The sequence below is a fragment of the Gorilla gorilla genome, chromosome 4 (genome assembly GCF_029281585.2).
Source record: "Gorilla gorilla gorilla isolate KB3781 chromosome 4, NHGRI_mGorGor1-v2.1_pri, whole genome shotgun sequence".
NCBI lineage: Eukaryota > Metazoa > Chordata > Mammalia > Primates > Hominidae > Gorilla > Gorilla gorilla.
Genome location: NC_073228.2, coordinates 61,733,021 through 61,751,624, shown reverse-complemented (window position 1 = coordinate 61,751,624; position 18,604 = coordinate 61,733,021). Strand labels below are relative to the sequence as shown.

Genomic DNA, 18,604 nt, shown 5'->3' with positions numbered 1-18,604 from the left:
AGAATTGCTTGAACCCGGGAGGCAGAGATTGCAGTGAGCCGAGATCACACTGCTGCACTCCAGCCTGGGCAATAAGAGCAAGACCCTGTTTCAATAAATAAATAAATAAAATAAGGAGAGTTTAATAGGGTTATCATGACAAGATTAACACCAAAAATGAAAACCTATCCTATACATCAGTTGCAACCAGTTATAAAATATCATAGCAAAAAGATCCTACACATATCAGCACAAAAACTCCAAATATAGTCACCCTAAGAAGAAAGTGTGCATAAACTATTTAAGAAAATTATAAAACTTTCCGGCCAGATGCGGTGGCTCACGCCTGTAATCCCAGCACTTTGGGAGGCCGAAGCGGGAGGATCACCTGAGGTCAGGAGTTTGAGACCAGCCTGGCCAACGTAGTAGAACCCCATCTCTATTGAAAATACAAAAAATTAGCCGGGCATGGTGGTGGGCACCTGTAGTCCCACCTAATAGGGAGGCTGAGGCAGGGGAATCGCTTGGACCTGGGAGGCAGAGGTTGCAGTGAGCAGAGATCCAGCCACTGCACTCCAGCCTGGGCAATAACAGCAAAACTCCATCTCAAAAAAACCAAAAAACCAAAAAAGAAAAACAACAGAAAACTTTCCTAGAGGGCATAAAAGGCCAGAATAAATGAAAAGATAAATGCATTCCTGGATGACAGAATGCAATATTGTAAAGAAGCCAATTTCCTTCAATTAATGCACAAATTTAATTTCAAATATGATCTCCTACAGGATTTGCAATAGAGCTTGACAAAAAGGCTGTTCCAGAAGAGAAAATATGTAAGAATAACAAAAAAACAGTTTTTTAAATTTGTTTTTTTGTGTGTGTGTATGACAGAGTCTCGCTTTGTCGCCCAGGCTTAAGCGCAATGGCGTCATCTCAGCTCACTGCAACCTCCGCCTCCCGGGTTCAAGTGATTCTCCTGCCTCAGCCTCCCAAGTAGCTGGGATTACAGAAGTGTGCCACCATGCCTGGTTAATTTTTGTATTTTTAGTAGAGATGGGGTTTCACCATGTTGGTCAGGCTAGTCTTGAACTCCTGACCTCGGGTGATCCACCTGCCTTGGCCTCCCAAAGTGCTGGGATTACAGGCGTGAGCCACTGCACCTGGCCTTAAAGGTTAAAGAAACAAAGAAGGATGAGAGAGCCTTTCCCTATCAGATATCAAACTATAAACAAGAGTAACTGAAACTATGTTTTTGGCTTAAAAGTAGGTAGACAAACAGATCAATAAAGCAGACCAGAGTCCAGAGAGACCTACGTTTACAAGGTAAGTTAGCATACAATAAAGATAAAATTTCAAATCAATTGAGAAAGAGGGACTATTCAACATTAGGAACTCAAAGTACTGGCCATATTGAGGAAGTAAGAGTGCCAGATCTCTACTCCCACCAAAAGCAAAAATAAGCTCCAGGTGGATGAAAGAGCTAAGCATAAATACTTCTTTTTCTCAAAAGTATCTGAAAACTATATATAGGAGAATATGTTTATAGCCTGGAGGTACAGAAGGCACAAAATGATACACAAAATGCAAATGGCATAAAAAGATTGATAAATGATGACATCAGAATTAACATTCTGTGTAATAAAACACTCCTAAAACAAGATTAAAACACAAGCAAAATCCATAAAGATTGATAATCAGGACATATAGAGATTTCAACCTGTTGCTGTGGCTCACACCTGTAATCTCAGCACTTTGGGAGGCCGAGGTGGGCAGATCACCTGAGCATAGGAGTTCAAGACCAGCCTGAGCAACATGCAAAACCCTGTCTCTACCAAAAACAAAACAAACAAACAAACAAAAAAGCAAAAATTAGCTGGATGTGGTGGCGTGTGCCTGTGGTACCAGCTAATTGCGGGGCCGAGGCAGGTGGAGCGCTTGAGCCCGGGAGGCAGAGGTTGCAGTGAGCTGAGATTGCACCACTGCACTCCAGCCTGGGCAGTAGAGCGAGACTGCCTCAAAAAACAAACAAGCAAAAAACAGAATATACAGAGATTTCTTATAAATCAATAAGGAAAAGACAAACAACCATATCGAAAATGGGCAAAGAATATGAATAGCTAATTCGTAAAAGCAGAAATCCAGAGGGTATGGGAAGATAAGAAAAAGATGGTCCGCCTCCCTAGGAAGCTGGGCAGCACAGAGGACGGCAGCAATGGGCTTTCCTCCCCTCAGGCTGCTGAGCCGGAGACCAGCAGGTGGATGGATGGCTTCCGGGGTTGGCGAAGGCCATGGGGAAAGGGGCACTCTCATATACTGCTTGGGTGATACAAACGGTACAGGCTTTGTGGAAGAAAATTTCATCCGTATCTGTTAAAAAACAAAATCTACATACCCTTTGACACAGCAATTCTGCTTCCAGATACCTAGTTCTAGAAATACTTAGACACACACCCAAGGAGCATGGATAACGATGCTTGCTGTGGGTGCTGTCCTGGGGGTGAAAAGGAGGAGCTCAGCCTGAGCCCTGAAGCCACTGGGTGGACATGGGGCTGGCTGTCATGAAGGGTGAGGTTCAGGCAGTGGTAGAGGGTGAAGGGCCCCCAGGAAGCTCAGTGCAGGTCCTTCTCCTTTGGGCTGGGGCAGAAGGAGCCAGGGAGGCTTCCTGGAGGAGGCGGTACCTAAGTAAAAATTTTGTTTTTAAGAGAAGCAGTCTCACTATATTGTCCAGGCTGGTCTCAAACTCCTGGGCTCATGTAATCCTCCCACCTCAGCCTCCCAAAGTGCTGGGATTACAGGCATGAGCCACCACTCCCGGCAAGTAAGTCTTAAAAAGGTGAGTAGACGTTAGCTCCTGACAAGGAAGCGGGAGGGAGGACATCCAAGGAGAAAGATAACACTCGTGCAAAGGCTCAGAGGCAAGAGAGAACATGGCTTTCTCAGGAAACGGGGAGCGGTTTGGTATCGCCAGTTTTAGGTGTGAGACGCACCACGGTGAGAGATGAGGCTGGAATAGTGGGTAGGAGCTGATGTTGGTTTTCATCCCTTGGTAAGGACGGGTCCCAGAAGCGGGATGGGGGTGTGGAGAGAGGAAGGCTGAGGACAGGAGGACGCCCGGTCAGTGGGTGGCAGTGGCTGCGATGGAAGGGGGAGGCAGGGGTAAGTGGGGAACAGAGGACTCAAGGCAGCTGCATGAGGGGGCGCCGAGGATGACTCTCTGGGTTGGAGGCTACTGACACCATTTGCTGGCGTGGTGGCTACACCGGAGGGGCAGGTGGCTGGATGCCCTCTCCATTTAATGGGGTTCCCTGTTCATCCACCATAGGGTGGATGAACAGGGCCCAGGGCCTTACAGCACTTGTAGGATTAGGGTTCACATTACCGCCTGCTGAGGGGTGACCACGGGCCCCTAGCAACTATCCCATTGCCTTTAGCACCCGAGTGTCGGGCTCTCCACGTGTCTCCATGTCCCCTCCCCACGGGGGCCCCTATAGCATATGGACTGGGGGCTGATGGGCAGCCTGAGCAGGACAGTCTCAGAGGGACTCCCAGGGCGATTCCAGGGACCCCATGCATGGACCCAGGGACCCTGGGGAGTCCTTCAGGACACACCTAACATTCCCTTTGACCAGAAGCAAATTTCCCTGGGTCAGGAAACTCTCTCAACAGCCTGCTCAACAGTTGGGGTTCCCAAGCCTCAAAGTTTCCCTCTGCCAGGGTCTCGCAGGGCTCTGGGGACGCAGGTGGAGCCACATCCAGTAAGGTCAGGAACTGGTGCATCCAGGCATCAACTGTCCGGGATAGACTTGCACTGGCCTGAGGTCTGGACAGCAACCCCAGGGGCCCCTGCCTGATGCCCAATGCTAGAGGCTCTTCGGGGCCTGGGAGGGGGTCAAGAAGGGCAGGGTGCTCTCAGGGGCCAGGTGGCAGCTGCTGGCCCACCAGCCAGCACTCAAGCATTCACTGCTTTAATTACGAGCCACATCCAGTGGTTAAGTCAGAGGTCTCCGTCCACACCCTGAGGGGAGGGGGCTGTGCCCGAAAAACAAGCTTCACCTCCCAGCATACACGCATGGCACAAAGATGGAGCGCCTGCCATCCCATCTGTGTGTCATTCCCACACCTCCTCAAATCATGCCTCAGGTTTGCGTTCCCTGGGGGCATCTGGGAAGCCTACGTAGTGATCCAGGCACCCACTTCTTCTCAGTCTCAGACTGACCCCTAGGGGACAGCTAAGACACAGCAGGGCACAGAGAGCCGGGCCTGAGAAATTCGGACCTGCCCAGTCCAGCCCACTCTGACACCTCATCTGCAGAGCTGTGGTCTTGACCTTGCTATTACAGGAGCCTAAGCCAGGAAGGGGACTCATTCACAATCCAGAAGCCGTCTGCCCCGTCAGGCTGGTCTTCGGATTGTGCCCCCTTCCTCTCCCTGCCAACACGCAGAAGCCCATGGTAGGGAATGGAGTCCAGGTCAACCAAGCAGCCCCAGCGAGCATAATGAACAAGGCCGCCACTGTGTCCACAGCTACCGCCATCTCACTAGGCTCTGGCCAACCAAGCCGGGGCCAGACCTCAATGGAGGGCAGAAAGGAGTTCACCCACGAGAAGCTTAAAATCCAAAGCATTGGGAGGCTGAGGCGGGTGGATCATGAGGTCAGGAGACCAAGACCATCCTGGCTAACATGGTGAAACCCCATCTCTACTAAAAATACAAAAAAAAATTAGCTGGGCATGGTGGCAGGCGCTTGTAGTCCCAGCTACTCAGGAGGCTGAGGCAGGAGAATGGCATGAACCCAGGAGGCAGAGCTTGCAGTGAACCGAGATTGCACCACTGCACTCCAGCCTGGGCGATAGAGCAAGACGCCATCTCAAAAAACAAAAAATACAAAAAAAAAAAACAAAAAACAAAACCCAAAGCAACAAAAACCTATAGGATTGCAAAGTCCCATGAGGAAACAAGGAGAAGCACCAGGCTTGCTGAGATAGGCTGACGCGGTCTTTCTTTCTGCTTTCCCATAACCTCTAGACTTTGGAGGAAAGCAATATCAGTTTACAAAAAAGAGTACCTTGGTGGAGGCCCACTCTTCTGCACCCCCTGCTCATCTTTTCTCCATGTGCCACCTTTTCCAGAGGTGTGAATAGCAGAATGTGGGGGCCACAAAAGCAGCCAAAGACTGCAGGGAACACGTCACCCCTACCCCAACTCCCACCCCCTCTCCCCAGGCCTCGGCTCCACTCTGCCCTCCAGTTCCTGGGGCAGGGCTTTACTTTAACATAATTTTGCAACACCAGTATCCAAGGGTAAACTGAAAAATGCAAACGGTAACTTCAGCACCATTTTCTTACAGCAGCAGGCGGCGAGGAATTAGCACGTATTAGGGGTCTGTCTTCCCACTGAACTTTCACAACAGACCCTCCAGACTGGCACAGCAAGCCCTGTTTTACAGTTGAGGACACTGAGACTCAGCGGGGTTGAGAAGAACGTGCTCAGGTTCCATGGCCTGTCCTGGGTGGCCCACGTGGGTATGGACCCAGTCCTGCACACCTCTGCACACTGCCTCCTGCTCAGCAATCCAGGAAGGGCCCCCCAGCAAAGTTCCTGGGGCACTCAGTATTTGTCCCACAGTGGAGGTCCTCTTTCCTAATCCTGGTTCCATTAGCTGGCCCCAAATACATATTCAACCCCTGCTTGCTGGACCCATCAAGACAGGCCTGGAGCCATCACTGCTGGCATGGGCATGGGCCTGGGGCCCAGCTCTCTCCACGCATCCCTGAGGGCTCTTGCTTTGAGCACAGCAGCCTGAGGCCTAGCCACCTGACTCCCAGCCTGGGGGCCCTGGCCCACAGTTGGTGTCTGGCTTTGGTCTCTGCCACCATGGACTTGGCAGCCCTCAGCACTGTGTCCCTCTCTGTGGACTGTTCCTCCTCCAGTCCTGCCCAGGGAACCTAACCCTGACCCCACGACCCAGCTGGATTCCAAGAGGCCTACCATCAGCCAAAGTGGCCTCTGGGGTCCCGGATCTCCTTCAGCTATAAACATACTCATGTTTTGGGGTCCAGAGGAGGCACCCATCAGAACTGGGGAAAAGGTTTGGGGGTTGGGCTGGGTAAGAAATCAAAATCATCCTCTTCTAGTTCTGGGTGTTGCCACCAGGAGGGACCTCGCTGGTTGTCAGCTTGTGCACCTTCAACTGTTTCTCTGTAGGATGAAGCTGCACTGCTTGGAAAACTAGTTCAAAGTTTTATAAGAAACACACCATTAGGTGATGATAACAGTAAAACAGAGCCTTGGGGACTGTGGTCTTTGTCCCGCTTCCTGATACAGAGCTTCAGGATGGGGTTGGTCACCAGAAAGACCAAGCATACAATAAGGTGGGAACTTTCTTACCTTCCCACCTACCCCCAACCTCCAGGCAGAGGAGAGGGGCTGGAGACTGGGTTGTAAAAACTGTTTGATTTTTGGAGATGAGTCTGGCTCTGTCACCCAGGCTGGCTGGAGTGCAGTAGCACAATCACAGCTCACTGAAGTCTCAAACTACTGGGCTCAAGTGCTCCTCCCACCTCAGTCTCCCCAGTAGCTGAGACTACAGGTGTGCACCACCACATCCAGCTAATTTTAAATTTTTATGTAGAGACGGGGTCTCACCATCTTGCCCAGGCTGCTCTCAAACTCCTGGGCTCAAGCTGTCCTCCTGCCTCAGCATCCCAAAGTGCTGGGATTACAAGCATCAGCCATCATGCCAGGCCTACAAATTCTTGAACAATGAGATGCAGAGAGCCCGGGTGCTGGTAGCACGGTGATGTGCTGGGAGGCAGCGCCCCTAAGCGAAGGTGCGGAAGCTCTGCATCCCTGCTCCCCATACCCTGTCTTGTACATCTCTTCCGTGTGGCTAATCCTGAGTTGTATCCTTTGTAATACGCTGATCATCGTAAGTACAACCATTTCCTGAGTGTTTCCAGTGAATTACCCAGCCCGAGGGAGGTGGTCCTGGGAACCCTGTGTTTGCAGTTATCCAGGAAGAACTGCAGCTGGCGTGGGAGGTGGGGCAGTCTCATGGAGTTGACCTTGACTCGTGGAGTCTGTGCTAACGCTGGGTAGTTAGTGGCAGATGGAGCTGATTGCTGGACACCAGTTAGTGTCAGAGAATTGGAGAATTCGTTGTTGTTTGAAAACAAACAAACAGGAAGCGTTCAGCTCAGAGAGCGATGGTGCAGAAGAAAAGGAAACAATTCTAGTCCTGCCTCCCCTCCACTTGTCACTTTCCCTGTCTGGAACTCAGTTTCTCCTCCGTGCCACAGATGGGAAATAAAGTTGCTGGGTGAGGACCCCCAGCTGTGACACATTCTGCTGGGGCTTCCCAAGGGGCCTCAGGGCTCCTGTTCCAAAAACTATTTCTTGACTTTGATGCTCAAGAAGGGTCCTCAGAGGGAGGTTCTGGGTCCTCCCAGATACTGAAAATGGAGCAAAGGCGAGACCAAGAAGGAGGAGGCAGAGCCATGGAGGTCCTTGAGGCCCCCCAAGCCTTACCTGCTCCACGCAGTCTGGGATCTCTGGCGTGCACGGCAGCGTCCCCGCGCTCTCCACCGACAGCACATCCTTCAGCAGCTCCTCGCACCCTGCGCAGACAGGCAGACACACGGGACAGTGAGGGGTTGAGCCTCAGCCTGGGACGGCTACTCTGCTTCTGACTAATGGGCATAGGGTGGGAAGGGCTGAGGTGGGGGCCCGAGGCTCCAGGAGGCCAGCTGAGCACTGGAAGGCAGGGATGGAGCCCAGGCGGCGGGGAACTCAGCTCAAGGCACTGTGGAGGGAGCTGCGAGAGGCCCTTGTCCTCTGGGACTAATTCCCACACACAGAGGGCAGGCTGGGGCAACAGGAAGGAAGGAGGCCTTCCTGGGGGAGGGGACCTAAGGCAGTGCTGCCCACCTGGCTCGCAGGGACTCCAAACGACTGTGCCAGCCTCTGGAGAAAGCAAACACACCCATTCCTCCGAGGCTGGGCGCCCCCCGTGTCCTGCAGACCCTGGGACGTCCAGGACAGGGCCGCCCGCAGGACAGCTGCGGTTCCTGCTGACTCTGTACACGGCTGGCCTCGCTCCTGAGATCTCAACCAAACGCCCCAAGGTTGTACTGAACTGGGAGGGGGACCTGACAAAACGCCTGGCACGGGCACATGGCAGGTGCAGCCTGCAGTGGCCCATTGTCAAATCCACGCAGAAAACCTTCCCTGGGCACCTTCTGTGTTCTGTGCCCCCTGCACCATGTATTTGGTTCCCTTCATCCCTCACCCTGCATCGTTCCACCCTCCCAGGACTCATAGGCACCCCACAGAAAAGGGCTAAACTTGATCTGAGCCGCAGACAGGAAACCATGGCTTCCTTCACAGATAACCAGACACCCTGGGACTCCAGAAGTGACTGCATTATCTCTGCAGCTAGTGGGGAGGCCTTAGCAAGCCCACCTGGCTGGTGACCTATGCCACTGTCTCAGATTTTTTTCTTTTTTGAGACAGGTTCTTACTCTGTTACCCAGGCTGGAGTGCAGTGGCGTGACCTCAGCTCACTGCAGCCTCAACTTCCTGGGCTCAGGTGATCCTCCCACCTTAGCCTCCCAGGTAGCTGGGACCACAGGCACACACCAGAATGCCCGGTTAATTTTTTGTATTTTTTGTAGAGACGAGGTTTCGCCATGTTGGCCAGGCTGGTCTCAAACTCCTGGACTCAAGTGATCCACCTGAGATCAAGCAATCTGCCTGCCTCGGCCTCCCAAAAAGTGCTGAGACTATAGGTGTGAGCCACCGTGCCTGGCCCTCACTGTCTCAGATAAACAGCTTAGTAGTAAGTGAGTGGCCATATTCTGATTCCTGCAAGTTTCTCACAACTGGCCTTTGAATTTTTGGGACAAGACAGAGGGATTTATATTGTCCCCTTAAAACTGGAAGCGGGGGCAAGGAAGAAAGGCAGGAATTAGGAAGAATTAAGAGGAAGAGAGGGCAGGGCATGGAGGCTGATGCCTGTAATCCCAGAACTTTGGGAGACTGAGATGGGAGGGTCACTTGATCTCAGGAGTTCAAGACCAGGCTGGACAACGTGACAAAACTCCATCTCTACTTAAAATACACAAATTAGCCAGGCGTGGTGGTGTACCTCCTGTAGTCCCAGCTACTCAGGAGGCTGAGGCAGGAGGATTGCTTGAGCCCAGGAGGTTGAAGCTGCAGGGAGACATGATAGTGGCACTGCACTCCAGTAGCCTGGGCGACAAAGCCAGACCCTGTCTCCAAAAAAAAAAAAAAAAAGAGAAGAAAAGAGGAGGCGGGAGCAGGGAGGACACAAAAGCAGCAGCTCAGAGGGAGGCGGGCAGTCATGTGACCAGCGCTTTGTCCAGGTTTGCCCAGGACTGCCCTGGTCTTAAAAGTGGAGTCCCTCCCACATCCCAGGAGACTCATTGGGTTTGGTCACCCCAGAGCGGGAGAGAGAGGAAGAGGACAGAAAAGCAGGGAAGGAGGCTTTCTCCAGAGGCGGGCAGACAAGGGGAAGGGCAGAAGTGACCTCCATGGGTGTGACCACAGCCCCCCACGGCTGGGGCAACAGTGTCCTTCCCCTCTGGCCCCCCTGGAAGCCAGAGGCAGAATCGACTTCTGGCCCATCCTGGGCTCTGGGACCCCTGTGGGGAGGAATCCAGGCTGGGGCCCCAGTCACACCAGCTTCCCCAGCTGGGCAGGACCGGAGAGCGCCTGGGAAAGCCTCCCGGGAAGACCTCACCTTTCATGGCGAACACCCCCCGGCAAAAGTCCTTGAAGTTGATTCTCCCCAGGTCGTTGGGATCCAAATATTTCACAAGTTTTTCCACCTGTGGGAAGGAAGCAGGGACAGGTGTGAGGCACCCAAGGATCTCCCGAAGACTCAGGGAGCTGGGTGGGGAGGCTGGGAGGGAGGGAGGGACACCAGTGTCCCCGCCCAGTCCTCTTACCCTCACCCTGGGGTCAGTATCAGCCATGGGGCCACTTTATTCTCCCCATGGTGACAGACAACTCGGGCAAAGAAAAGCAGAGCCAACACCGGCTCCTCCCTGAGCACACAGCTTCAGGGGCCGAGCCTCCTTCCCCCAGGGGCTGCACAATGAAAGCCGAGGCTCTGCCAATGTTTTAAAATTGGTTTCTTTCACACAAAACAGACACAAACTCATTGTAAAAGACCCAGAAATCCCACCATTTCTCTTGTTCTATTTCTTGTTCTAGGTGCTGGCTAGATGGGGAAATTCACTGAGATGGACACTGGTGGCTGGTGAACTTTTCTGTTCTATTTGTACCTTGCCCTTCAATGAAGAGTGTTAGATGAATAAGGAAGTAAGTTTTCACCTGGCAGAGTCAGCCATCCCTGAGGTTGGAGAGTTTCTCTCCCGTGTAACAGGAGGTAGGATAGAAACAGTTTCCATGCTGCTTGGTGTGTACCACCCACGTTGTTAGTGGCTGTAACACATTCTGCCCGGTGGGTTCATCATAATTTACTTCACCACCCCTAATAGCTGGGCATTTTGGTTATTTCCAGCTTTTTGCTTTTACAATTCATCTTTGGGGGTTCCTGCAGCTGTGTGGATGACCCATCAACCCCTGGCCTCTCAGATCCTTGACTTTCTTTTTGCCTCATATTCCACCTCAGGCACCAAGTCCCTTGGTCAACCCAGTGATCACCCCCTCCAATACCACCCATCAAATGTCCCACTCCCTGACCCCGTCCTCCCTCCCTTCCTGCCACTGCAGGGTTCTTCAGCATCACTGCGTCTGCTCACTGTCACTCACATTCAATCCATGCTCCCACTGTATCCCACAGCTCCCTCATTTCCCACACCACCCAGGAGCCCCACCTGGTCATAGCCATCATCCTGTCTCTCCTGGATCATGTAAGTCTAACTGGATCGTGTCACCCACTCCTCTGCTTAAAACCTGCCAGTATCATTCCACCACACTTAGGACAAAAATCCAAACTCCAGGCCGGGCGCAGTGGCTCACACCTGTAATCCCAGCACTTTGGGAGGCCGAGGCGGGTAGATCACAAGGTCAGGAGATCGAGACCATCCTGGCTAACATGGTGAAACCCCGTCTCTACTAAAAATACAAAAAAAATTAGCCGGGCGTCGTGGCGGGCGCCTGTAGTCCTAGCTACTCAGGAGGCTGAGGCAGGAGAATGGCATGAACCTGGGAGGCAGAGGTTGCAGTGAGCTGAGATCATGCCACTGCACTCCAGCCTGGGTGACTGAGCAAGACTCTGTCTCAAAAAATAAAAATAAAAATAAAAAAAATCCAAACTCCACAACACGGCCCACAAGGCCCCATGTGATCTGACCCCTTCCACTCCCTCTCCTCCCATGCTCTTCATCACTCACTGTACTCTAGCTGCACTGGCCTTTGGTCAGCTCCTCAAGGAAACCACCACACTCTTCTCTGCCCCAGGGCCTTTGCACATGTTGTTCCCTACATCTTGGACAGCTGTCCTCCCCATTCGCCATGTCAGTTCATCCTTCAGGTCTCCCTTAGTACCTCTATGAAACATCCCTCCCTGAGACAGGTCTGTCCTGACCACCCCCATCCAATCAGGGCTCACCCCGCTGCTATCCTGTCTTGTAGCATCCTATACTTTCCCTTCAAACTATTTGTTGCAACTTGCTATTGTTAACTAAAAAGAGATTGACATGGAGGTCAAAGGAAATAGCGTTTATTTGGGAAACAAAGAATTGCAATTCAGGTACACGGGATCAGGACAGCCCCGAAGAGCATCCCAGGAGGCAAGTGGAGGAAGGATTCTTTTTTTTTTTTTTTTTTTTTGAGATGGAATCTCGCTCTGTTGCCCAGGCTGGAGCGCAGTGGCGCAATCTCAGCTCACTGCAAGCTCCGCCTCCCAGGTTCAAGAGATTCTCCTGCCTCAGCCTCTCCTGAGTAGCTGGGATTACAGGCGCCCGCCAACATGCCCAGGTAATTTTTGTATTTTTAGTAGAGAGGCGGTTTCACTATGTTGGCCAGGCTGGTCTCCAACTCCTGACCTCAGGTGATCCGCCCACCTTGGCCTCCCAAAGTGCTTGGATTACAGGTGTGATCCACCACGCCCAGCCAGGAGAGGAATTTTTACGGAGGATTTCCACGGAAAGTTGTTTTCAGAGGCAGCTCATTGGCTGGGCAGAAATCCTAGATTGCAAAGCCTTTCTGACTGGTGAGCTAGTTAGGGCACTCGCAGCTGAGAAATGCTGGAGACTGGCAGATCATGACTTCGGTTGCACACCCAAGTCTACTGGGATATTGTGTGGTTTGAACTTTAGCAGTTGTGAGTATCTCCCGACCTCACTGCAGAAAGCCTTAGCCTTAGTTTCTCCATACTCTTTCATGTAGTTGTATGTGTGTGGGATAATTTGATTAATTTATATCTTCTCTCTACAAAGTAAGCTCCCTAAGGGCAAGGACCCTGTCCATTCTGATCACCACTGTATACCTGGTTGCTTGCACCGTGACTGGTACATAGTAGAGGCTTCATAATATTTGTTTTTGCTCACACCTACAATCCTCTCCAAGGTCAGGAGAACCTCTGACCTTCAAGGTGGAGGTTGCAGTGATCCAAGATCGCGCCACTGCACTCCAGCCTGGGTGACAAGAGTGAAACTCCATCTCTAATAATAATTAATAATAATAATAATAACAACTTTTTTTTTAAGAGCCATGCCCTCACATTATTGCCCAAGCTGGAGTGCAGTGGCACGACCATAGATCACTGCAGCCTCAAATGCCTGGGCTCAAGGGATCCTCCCACCTTAGCCTCCTCCCAAGTAGCTGGGACTACAGGCACGCCACCACGCCTGGCTCAGAAGCCTGCTTCTAAATCTAAAACTGCTTCTAAAACTTAGTGGCAGCCCTCCCACAGCACCCATACAAGCATTCATTCATTCATTCACTCACTTATTCAACAAGTGATGACTGAGCACCTCTTACATGCCAGGCACTCTTTCAGGGGTTGATGGTGGTAGGTGCTGGTTCTGCTGGCTAGCCACACATACACAATAGTGCATACACATGTGTACACGCTCACATTCCTTGTCAGGCATCTTGCCGCTCCCCCTAATAATCACCATCAGTATCTATAGCACAGCCAAGCCAGGATGAGCTCTTTCCAGAATCTGCTCAGGCTGGGCTGCAGATGATGGATCTGAGGGCACCCGGGGCCTGCAGAGCACAGCATGCAGGAAACTGCTCACAGTCACTGTTGTCAGTGTTCACGTCATCACAGGCAGACTCGCCGGCATACCACACCACCCATCACAGGCACCGAAGCCAAACCACGTTGGGGATTCATCTATTTATAGGGACCACGTTTTTCTTGCATGCCCACAGCGTGGCAGCTGCAGCAGGGGTCTGAAGCCCTGGTCACTGCCGGTGGCCTGGCACCATGGGGGCTGTGCCCAGTGGGCTTTGGAAGGTGAGCAGTGGACAAAGAGGCCCCACCCTAACCATCTTCTCCTTGCCTGGAACCTGGCGGCTCTGTGCTTGCATCTTGATTCCAGCTGACCCTGCTTTTCCACTCTGGGGTGAGTCTGGGGTGAGGGAAGGGCAGAGGGGCCGTGCCACATTCTTTCTGTGAACCTCCCTGAACCTGGTACCTAGTGGGCTCTCAGGAAAGACCTGCAAAATTTCAGTAAAGGAGGAAAGTGGCTTTTGGCCAGCCTTCTCAACATTGCAGCTGCCCCCTCCCCCCAGCCATGCCAGCCTCTGACACTGCCAGGCAATGATGTGGCTTCTGAGAATAGTAATGCCCAGGTGCCACCTGCAGGGCTGCAGGGGAGCCCACCCACCATCCTGGCTGGCATTCCGCCTCCTCTCCTCCTGCCTTCGCATCACTGGCATTATAGGGGGCCTGTGAATGTGGGGATGGGCCAGGGCACCCTCTACCCCCCAGCCTCCCATGCTCAGGCCTACAATCCTCTCCAAGGTCAGGGCTCTGCCTTCATTATTTCCGAAGCAAGTCAAGGGTGGAGTCGGCCACAGAGTGCTGACTGACTGATGAGGACCCCCACCTCAAGCCCACCTAGGAGGCAGGAGTGCAGGGATTTGGATTCTGTAATCCCTGTGTCCACAACTCCCTGAGGCTGGGAGACACTGGTGGGGCAAGCTGTCCATTCCTCTGCCAGCAAAAGCCTACCTGGGACAGAGGTGGGGGTGGGGTTGTTTGATGACAGGCAGATAGGTGGGGTACTGAGGGCCACTGCATGGTCCCCGAAGCACCCGAGCCATGGCCCAAGCTGCAACCGGGGGCACACCCCAGGCTGTGACCTCTCTACAGCTGCTCCCACAGGGCTCTTCAAAGAGTGGCAGCCCCAGAGTAGTGGCCACAAAAGTGCCAGGCCAGCCTGGTGCAGTGGCTCATGCCTATAATCCCAGCACTTCGGGAGGCTGAGGTAGGTGGATCACCTGAGGTCAGGAGTTCGAGACCAGCCTGGCCAACATAGAGAAACCCCTGTCTCTACTAAAAATACAAAAATTAGCCAGGCGTGGTCATGTGTACCTGTAGTCCCCGCTACTCAGGGAGGCTAAGGCAGGAGAATCGTTTGAACCAGGGAGGTGGAGGTTGCAGTGAGCCGAGATTGCGCCACTGCACTCCAGCCTGGGTGACAGGGCAAGATTCCGTCTCAAAGCAAACAAAAAACAAAAAACAAAAATGGCCAGGTACACTGATGTCCTGCCCTTTAGAAAACAAGTGTGAAATTGGGCTGGGCGTGGTGCCTGGCGCCCGTAATCCCAGCACTTTGGGAGGCCAAGGTGGGCAGATCACTAGGTCAAGAGATTGAGACCATCCTGGCCAACATGGTGAAACCCCGTCTCTACTAAAAATACAAGAAAAAGTAGCTGGGCATGGTGGTGTGTGCCTGTAGTCCCAGCTACTTGGGAGGCTGAAGCAGGAGAATCACTTGAACCCGGGAGGCAGAGGTTGCGGTGAGCCAAGATGGTGCCATTGCACTCCAGCCTGGGCAACAAGAGCAAAATTCCATCTCAAAAAAAAAAAAAAAAAAAAGAAAAAGAAAAAAAGAAAACAGGTGTGAAATTATTAGAACAATGCATGCTGGTTATTACCAATACATACCATCACCACAGGCTCAATGATTTTTAAAATAAATAACAGCATCATTTATGTGGAGAAGTATTGCAAATGCTTGGAGTCCACGGAGGGTTCACACATAGTCTCATTTAATCCTCACAGCAAACTTAACCGTAGCTATTATTATAGTCCCCCATTTTAAATTGAGGAGACTGAGGCTCAGAGAGGGTAAGACATTTAGACAAAGTCACTGCAGTGGTAACGCTCCCCTTTTATTTTCCTTTTTTTAATTTAAAATTTTTGCCCACCTGTAGTGGCAACTCTTGAACCCAGGTCTTACTGACCCCAGAGAGTCAGCCACTGGTCCCTGTTGCCTTCCTGGGCCAGAGACTCTCCCGGGGCTGTCTGCACTAAAGTGTTGTTTCTATCCCCTGGCGCCCTGAGCATCAAAGAAGCTTTACTCACTACAGTGGGGACCCCTCGCCTTGGATCACAAAGAGTCTCGACCTTCCTGGACATCAGGTAACCTTTTGCCACAGATGGTCCTCTGCCAGACACATTCCACTGACCCAGCCCGTCATTTCACAGTTGGTGAAGCGAGGTCCCAGGGAGGGGAAGGGGCTTGCTCAAGGTCACGCAGGGAGCATAGCAAATAGCCACCCCATGTGGTCTTCGTGGGGAGCCTGGGCCCCAGGCAGGGGAGCTGGGGGCCGCCCCCACCCTGGGGCACACACCATGCGTGGCTGGGCAGCCCTGGGGCTCCCCCTCTGGCTCCCAGGCCAGGAGAGACGGGTTCGCCAGGCCTGGCAGGCGTTGCAGAAGCAGCTGTTGTCACTGAAGCACACACAGCTGGGCCCCAGCTTGCTGCCAGGGAAATTGGTTGTTCACTGGAAGTAAAATATTGATCTTTCCTTTTTGGGGCCACTCAATTACCAGGCTTCCCCTTCTATTTCTGTTGCCTTTCTCTTTGAGCTGATTTTTTTCCCCCACTCAGTCCCCTGGGTCACATCTCTTCTAGCTCAGACCAGATGATGTTAAAAAGCTTCGTTGCGGTTGTTGTCTGATTGATTACCAGCCAGATACTCCCTGAACCCATGCCCAGCCACCCACGCCTCCCTAATTTCAAGGTCTGAAGGCCAGATGGACTCAAGCAAGCCATTTGCCTTTCTGAAATCTCAGCTGCCTCATCTGAGCAAGCGAGATAAGCCGGCTTATCTTGCCGCTGTGAAGCTGTCTGCAAGGCAAGGTGCCTAATAAACGTCAGCCATTACTCACGAGAATCAAAGCAAATGCTTAGTGAGCCTTCCTTTGTGCCAGGCACTGTTCTGAGCACTCTATGCATATGAATTTGTTTAATCCTCGCCACCACCTGGGAAGCAGATACCATTATTATTCCCATTTTACAGGGGAGGAAACTGAGACATAGAAAGGCAAAGTCATTCAGAATTAAGGTCACACAGTTCGTAGGAGACGGCTGAACACAAGAGGCCTGGTTCCAGACTCCATGCCCTTAGCCAGTAATTATTATTTTTGCTAAAATAATTGCAATCACTATGATTATGCTGACAGGTTTAGGGGCTTGCTCTGACCAGAGAAATAATAAATCTGTATTCTGCTCTCTTTTAATCTAGAAAAACTGGCATTGGTACTGACAACTTTTGCTTAAGAATTTGAGTATTAAAAGAAAAATTAGGCCAGGCACAGTGGCTCATACCTGTAATCCCAGCACTTTGGGAGGCCGAGATGGGTGAATCACCTGAGGTCAGGAGTTCGAGACCAGCCTGGCCAACATGGTGAAACCCCATCTCTACTAGAAATACAAAAATTAGGCAGGGTGTGGTGGTGTACACCTGTAATCCCAGCTGCTTGGGAGGCTGAGGTGGGAGAATCACTTGAACCTGGGAGGCGGAGGTTGCAGTGAGCCGAGATTGTGCCACTGTACTCCAGGCTGGACAACAGAGCGAGACTCCATCTCAAAAAAAAAAAAAAAAAAATTAGCTGGGTGTGGTGGTGCGCGCCTGTAGTCCCAGCTACTGGGGAGGCTGAGGCAGGAGAATTGCTTGAACCCAGGAGGCGGGAGGTTGCAGTGAGCCAAGATTGTGACTCCATCTCAAAAGAAAAAAAGAAAGAAAAATTAATTCTGACACACTGTGCCACTAAAGCAGAGGTGGCCAGCTAGCATCTCAGACGTGGCTTGAGGACAGACTTAAAATTAGATGCCAATATTTAAAGCCAAGCAAGCCTCCTGGTTCTGGTTAAGATGGAGTAAGCACACTACAGTCTAGCTTTCCCATTGATTATAACTAAAAACCCTGACAGAAGACATAAAACAACTACACAAGGACTATGAAAAGTGAATAGTGGAAGGTGAATTGGGGAGGAAAACAAAAACGTTAAGTAAGATGAATACGGTGGTGAGCCTGCATATTTCCTGACCTAGACTCAGGAGCCCAAATCCCAGAACTGTGCAGCAGGTGCACAGAGAAAAAGCTACGGAAGAAACTCTCTTTCTGATGAGAAGCCAGGAAAGGGGGGCCTCCTGGGAAAAATCGAGTGGGAGAAGTGCCCTGGGTCTTTTTTCTCTCCCAGCCCCCTCCCTACAAGGTAAACCCTGTCCCAAAGGTTAGGTGGTGGCAGCAGCCATAGCAGTCACACAGGGGGACCTAAAACTCCGAGAAAGGGAAAATCTTTTACCTGGAAAAAAATGAGAAAAAGGGGCCCCTGGAAGCTGGATAGGGCGGCATCACAGAAAGAAGGGAGCTTGAGAATATGATCCCATAAAGTTGTTGTATTTGAGGTCCTAGCCTACTCCTGAGCTGCACATACATGGAACTGACCCCAAATAACCTACCAAAGACTCTGAGAACTGAACTACAGTGTAGACTGAACAGACTGGCCCCTGGAGTATGTATACTTGGGGTGGATCTGAATAGCACTGCAAAGGCTTTGAAAACTGAACTGACATTGAAACTATAATTCACAGAGGGCAGACTGGGATCTGAGGCGTCAACCTAACTGATTTAAAAAGCAAACAAACAGACTGGGCACAGTGGCTCATGCTCGTAACCCTAAGGCTTTAGGAAGCTAAGGTAAGAGGATTGCTTAAGGCCAGGGGGTTGAGGCTGCAGTGAGCCATGATCATGCCAATGCACTCCAGCCTAGGTGACAGAGCAAGACCCTGTCTCAAAAACAAACGAATAAACAAACAAAGAAAAAACTGACATTCTTCAGAGGATTTTAACAGGCCCCAGTGTCTTACAGTATTTCAAATGTCCAAGACACAATCCAAAATTACTTGACATACAAAGAAACAGGAAAAGCTGACAACAATGTACAAGACAAAAAACAAAAAGGCTGGGCGCGGTGGCTCACGCCTGTAATCCCAGCACTTTGGGAGGCAGAGGCGGGCGGATCACGAGGTCAGGAGATAGAGACCATCCTGGCTAACATGGCGAAACCCCGTCTCTACTAAAAATGCAAAAAATTAGCTGGTCGTGGTAGCAGACACCTGTAGTCCCAGCTACTCAGGAGGCTGAGGCAGGAGAATGGCATGAACCC

The 18,604-nt window shown here is 51.5% G+C and overlaps 1 protein-coding gene across 5 annotated transcripts in view; it reads right to left on the bottom strand.

Annotated features, from left to right (window-relative positions):
- The window catches only part of RAB11FIP4 (RAB11 family interacting protein 4), a 145,951-nt gene that overhangs the window by 96,676 nt on the left and 30,671 nt on the right, over positions 1 to 18,604 (bottom strand). For all 5 annotated transcript variants that reach the window (XM_019028082.4, XM_019028083.4, XM_055388551.2 and 2 more), the window contains exons 2-3: positions 9,737 to 9,824; positions 7,504 to 7,592 (exon numbers count right to left, since the gene is read on the bottom strand). In XM_019028082.4, the coding sequence (XP_018883627.4) occupies positions 7,504 to 7,592; positions 9,737 to 9,824 (177 nt within the window). The remainder of the gene's footprint in view (positions 1 to 7,503; positions 7,593 to 9,736; positions 9,825 to 18,604) is intronic.